Raw genomic sequence first — 6000 nt, 5'->3', positions numbered from 1 at the left:
AGTCAACAAGAAAGGACACTTATTTGTTTAGTTTCTGAATTTACTTTAAAATAAGGTAGTTTTTAATCAAATTAAGGAAATATCCATCTATTCATACTTAACTAAATTTTAAATCAGAACATTAGTAAAAATGTCTCCTATGCATTCGTGGAGATGATCACGTATTTCCTTCGATCTTTTGACATATAGAATCAAATTAAGTTTCCCAAAATTTGAACTGCCTTGCTTCCCTGAAATATAAACCTTACCATGTCATAGTGTATTAGCAATGTAATACAATGTAAGTTTCTGTTACTATTTTCTTTAGCATTTTTGAACTGACATTCAGAAATGAGATTGATCAGGCATTTATTATGTTCTATCTTTGTCATGTTTTTGATGTAAATATTATGTTCATTTCAAAAAAGGTTTGGGAAGTTTTCCTTTTTCTGTGCACTGGAGTATTTTTAAGAGTATTACAATGATCTGTCCCTCTAATCATTAGAATGATTAGAATGAAAACTTTATTAGAATTTCCCTGTGATACCTTCTTAGCCTGGTGGCTTTTGGTAGGTTAGCTCTGTGACAGCATCCTTTATTTCTTCTATAATAACTTAGCTGTATAGATTTTATTGTTTTTATAATTTTATTTCCTCAAAATCATCTATTCTCAAACTTATTTGCATAGAATTCAGTAAAGAAGTCTTTCAAACTTTTGATTCATTCTTTATCTGTGATTATTTCCATTTAAAATACTTTTCAGGCTTGATTAGCTAAGCTAATCATTACCTATTCTGTTGCTACTTGTTTTAACATGGGAATCAAGAGGGCAACAAAGCCTTCAAAACCAAAAGAATGAAGTTCTGGTGTCAGAAATATATACCCTGTAGCACAGATAGAAAGCCACCTACCACCTTTGTCTCCTCATCAAGTAAGGCCTGAAAGGATCCATAGAAGAAAAGTGCCACCATCACCACCACCTCCAGGACCTTCACTCCCACAAACCCTTCAGTGTTCAAGGCATAGTCACATACCTGTCTGATTTTGTTCTAATAAAAAGTAAGCATATGGCATTACCCACTAGTAGGTTAACAATGGAAAAAGGCTTGATCAAAGGAAAACTACTCTCTGGGAGGAGTCAGGAGACCTGGTACTGGCTCTATCTGGTCAGGTCTCTGCTCTCCAGGGCCTCAGAACCTGCACACCCTTAACATGAGGAAGTCATATCAGCATACCATATGACTGAAGGTCTTTTCAGACTTCAAAGAAGGTCTTTTCAGACACCTCACAGACGAACAACTGCAAAGTGCAGAGGACTAGTATATATGTGATGTCCTGAGCAGACTGGTTGAATAGAAAACCAGAATGAATCACCTTAACAGTGGGGGTCTATTTCTTTCATGCAGGACCTTATTATCCTTTCAATCAATATACATTGTTTTGGGGAGAATGACCAATATAAAAGCAAGCCTGACTACAGATGTTGAGACAACAGCAAATGGTGACTGGGTCCACTTCTCCCTTCTTTGCCCCCTCCAGGGAAATGTGCCTTAGAGCCCTATTCTCTGTCCAGCAATTCCACTTCTGGGAAGTATCCTGAGGTGACAGTCACAGGTGTGCTCAAAGATTCATTTATAATCACAAAACACTGGACATAAACTGTAAGTCCACAGTTAAGGGGCTGGTCAAGTAAATCATGGTGCATTCACAGCCTGGGAACCTGGACAATCAGCAAGCCAATGCTTCAGAGGACTATTTATTAAAAAGGATGCAAGGTCAAGATACAGGAACAAGTGGGGAAAAGAAGACCAGAGATACAGATGCCAAAATGTTAACAGTGATTATATCTCAGAAACTGGATTACGGGTAATGTTTATGTCCTTCTTTGGGTTTTTACTATTCAACAGAGTGTATACAGAAGGCTTTTATAAAAGGGAAAAATGAAACAGAAAAAAATCAGTCCGACTTCTCTCCCTGGTGTCTTCAATGCCCCACCAACGAGGCAGAGCTGCCCATATGGACACACTGGCCCTTCAAAGGCGCCTTTGCCCTCTGACTTATCACGGGCTCCTCCCTGCCCACCTTCTGATGAGTCAAATGTGCCTAAGGGCTCTGGAGGAAGCACAGGGCTTTGAGGCTGGTGGGAAGCTGGGCTCAACTCCCCCATTTCCAGACTGGACCAAGAGCCCGTGAAGACCCTGATTATGAAAGTGTTAACTGCTGAAAGGAGAGAGGAAGACCTCCCCAGATAAGGCCACAGAAAGCTCGGTGAGTGAACAAGTACCCGGTGTCCAGCTGTGCTATGCAGAGAGGCGTGATTCTTCTGCGACCATCTGCTGTCCGAGTCTCAACTTGTTTCTTCAAAAGATTCTGGCAAAGGAGAGTGACATATGAATAGAAAAGTTTCTGCTAAGTATCTCCACGTATCAAAAAATAAGGCTTCCAAGGAAATGAATTTTAACTTCTCTTTCTATGGCCTTTCTGGTTCAACTAAACTAAGCTGCTGAATCAAAAACCAAGCATTTTTGTCAGGTGTGTGTTCAACTTCCTGCACAGTAAATCAGCAAGGACAGAAAAGCTCCCAGTTGAACTGGCTGCAGCACTTTGCTCTCCGTCACCAGCACTGCAGGCTGGCCAGGCTTTCTGGGCAGTGAGCAGGCCCCTTCAGCCCAGCAGTCATGGGGCTCACTGAAGGGATGAAGGAAACCTGCATCTGTAAGCCACTCTCTAAGCTGTGATCTGCAGATCTTCTCTCATCAGAGTCATTTCTTCCACTGAAGGCTCATAAAATCAAAGGTTCCCAGTCACACATTGTGTCTCAACTACCTAGGGAGGTTTGTTACCCTGCACAAGCTCATGAAGATGGTTTAAGCTCCCCAAGGGATCCCGACATTTCCTGCTCTGTTCCTGCCCCATGTTCACCCCCACTCCACAGTGAGACATGGGCTTCCAGAGAAAGAAGGGGGGAAACCATAGACATCTCCTCAGGACAGAACCTGAAACCTACCGTTCTCATGATTGAGAATTTCCTAGAAAGCTAAAAGTGAGGTTTTGTCAGTTCCAGCAAGAGATGACCTCCTTTAGAGCTCCTTGGGACAAAGAAGCTTTTGACAAAGTGCCTTAGGCTTCATTACTACCTCATGGAGCTGATGGCAATAGGGCTAAGTAGCCCCAAGCTGGCTAACCCCTAGGTCCTGTTCTAGGCACAGCATACACTTGCCTCCCCATCACCTGCATCTGTGCTCTGTTCAATGGACTGCATGCGCCCCTTCCCCTGTCCCCGGGTCTGGACCCACAGACCCACGTCATCAGTGCTATGGGGCTGAGACCCCACCTTCCTAATGTCTTCCAGACTTTCCCCGTTGACGACACCAGCAACTGAGGCAGCTGAGCTCGTCTCTCTGGCCGAGGCACTCTTCTGGTCCAGCTGCTGTTGCTGCTGCCTGCGTTGGTATTTGAGCATCTCTGGGTTCTCAATGACGGCTGTGGAGAGCTGGGCCTCAGTCATGATGGCCAAGCTCTTGCCATACGTGGACTGGTGAATGCGGCTCTGGGGGAAACAGAGAGAAGTGCAATAGACTAGTTGTGGGCAGCAAAGTGGTGGCTAGTGCGTACCAGTCGGTGAGCGGCATGTTAGGTCTCCTGATTCTCAGACTGGAAAGGGTCCTGGGCAGTGGTCAAATACCATTTTAGGTATGTCTTTTTTTTGTATCTTTTAGTTCTACCCCCAAAGGGTTTACATCATAGTGGGAGGTCCACATAGTAGCTTATGAGGGAGCCTCTACCAGTAATTGAACTTTGAAGGGGAGAGCCACCCACCTGCTTTGGGTTTTTATAAGGCTTCTTTCAGACAAATGAATACATTTCACTAAGTGTCATCAAAGATCCATCTATAGAAATGTCTGTTTTCTAAATCTATGGTCCATTAAGCAGGGCCTGTCCCAAAGTCCCTAAAGAGCGCATTGGCCTCCCTGTCCTGGGCAAAGCACAGAGGGAAGAAGGCCTACGGGCATGAGTTACGGTTCTGTTCTCAAATCTTAGGATCATGTCTGGTCTCTGCAAAGAGCCAAACTATTTTCTAAGGCTTAGTTACCTCATTGATAAAATGAGCCCTTCCTTGAAGGTTTTTGTATAATTCATACAAAATAATACATGCAAAATGCATGGCCCAGAGTCTGGAATGCAGTAAGTGCTAAGAAATGACTAATATTACTGTTATAGTTGATACTCCTTGGCAACTAGGTCTCTATAAGACAACGGGGAAAGTGACATGAGCAGGCACCCTTGGGTGTCACTCCTGCTATCTCCCAGGGTGAAAACTTTTCAGTGTGGAGCTAATTATAAGCTCAAGAAAAAATGCCAACTTATTCTTAGTTCTAGAACTGATTTCTGACATGAATAAGAGTCTCATGTTTAATCTATTCTGTAAAGAAGATAAGCATTATGAACTATAAAAGACAAATACCCAACACTATTTTAAGAAACAATGTGTCTGTGTATATCCTAAAAGGAGGGTCCAACTGAAGGGGCCTCTCAGAGCTATTTCCGTGGCCCGAGAGCAAGTGCAGCACTCAGGCCACTAGCTGAAGGTATAATGTTCTCTTACCTTCTCCTCCTCACTCAAGGGGTCTCCAAGCTCATCCTGGGAGAAATCTAAGAATGCCACAGAGCCGTCCATGGAGCACACCAAGATGCCCAGCCCGTTCAGAGTCCTGAAAGAGATGGCCATTAGCAGCCTGGAGAGCAAGTGCCTATGGGGCTTACCGACACCCCCAAGGGTGGACCGGGAGGATGACATGCAGGACTTTATGCAGATGCCAGAAACCCTTCATTACCTTCTGTGGCATTCCCTGGTAGGGTGAGGACAGGAGAGACAATCACGCCCTAGCAGGTTCTGGTATCTTTTAGTTCTAATTCTAAGCATATGTGCAAAGTATACTTCTTCTTTTGTAAGAATTTCATTTTTGTTTTTGAAATCACTTAAAAAAAAAAACATTAAGTATGTATCTAGATGAGGTCGTTGAAAAGCAAAAAATGTGTCTCCACATTTGTGCTAATCTGGTTCATGCAATGACAAAGTGAAGCAAAACCAGAATCATAGCACTCTCTGTTTTCCAAATACCAGTTTGCCTAAGAAGTATTTTCTACAGGCAAATGCCAACAAAGCAAGGAGCACAGCAGCAGACATTCTCCCAATGGCAGGGGCAGGTTGCCCTTTTCTGAATCATATGCAAACAGCACCCCAGGGGTCTGGTCCGGCTCCCACACCTTGGAGGGTTGAGGGGTGGGGAGAGTCCCTGGCTACCTGACCCTAATCACATCCAGAAGCCTCATGTTCCAACATATGGCTTCTCTTTTCCTAGCCTGTGCATTTTTTAAAAAGAATCCATCTTACCAGGAAATATCCATGATGGATTTGTCAAATAGTTCATGAATGACAACCAAAGGCCGTTTCAGACATGTGAGCTAGAAAAAAAGGAGGAGAGGTTAATGAAATGAATGAACACTGCTTTCTGTCCACTCAGCTCATCAATAGTCCTAGAAGCCTTGGTCTGAGTTTTTGTTGACATACAGGGCATACTGGACTCTATTCAAACAGCGACCAGCAAGATCCCAAGCCATGGAACCCAAAACTTGCCAAAACAGACATTTCAGTATGGCCCCTGTCTGAAGGGCTCACTGTGGTCTGCCAGGGGAGATGGATTTATACATAGACAACTAAGAATGGAGAAGGTGGTTCTAAAAAGGCCATGACCTGTGCAAAGGTCTACAAGCAGGGGTAGATGTCAAGGCCTGGGCTGAAAATGAGGCAGCAAAAGTAGCACCCAGGAGAGGAAAAGAGCCTCGGAGAGAAGCCAGGACATCTCAGCCCAAGGAGTTTGGTATGTATTAATGCAAAGCTCACTGTAACTGGCTACATACATCACATGGGCTCATTCTAAAAACTGTGTGCAGATAGTCCACCAACACCAAAACAGTTTAAGTTGCCTTGAATCCAGACCCACAGTTAACCACTATAAC

General features: G+C 43.8%; 1 protein-coding gene across 7 annotated transcripts in view; it reads right to left on the bottom strand.

The window, feature by feature from the left end:
* The window catches only part of HIRA (histone cell cycle regulator), an 84090-nt gene that overhangs the window by 40915 nt on the left and 37175 nt on the right, over positions 1 to 6000 (bottom strand). For all 7 annotated transcript variants that reach the window (XM_082697424.1, XM_082697430.1, XM_082697425.1 and 4 more), the window contains 4 exons: positions 5375 to 5445; positions 4586 to 4691; positions 3314 to 3529; positions 2264 to 2349 (listed from right to left, as the gene is read on the bottom strand). In XM_082697424.1, the coding sequence (XP_082553550.1) occupies positions 2264 to 2349; positions 3314 to 3529; positions 4586 to 4691; positions 5375 to 5445 (479 nt within the window). The remainder of the gene's footprint in view (positions 1 to 2263; positions 2350 to 3313; positions 3530 to 4585; positions 4692 to 5374; positions 5446 to 6000) is intronic.

The sequence above is a fragment of the Mustela nivalis genome, assembly GCF_964662115.1.
Source record: "Mustela nivalis genome assembly, chromosome: 14".
NCBI lineage: Eukaryota > Metazoa > Chordata > Mammalia > Carnivora > Mustelidae > Mustela > Mustela nivalis.
The sequence above is the reverse complement of the archived record's forward strand: the minus strand, read 5'-3'. Positions and strand labels throughout refer to the sequence as shown.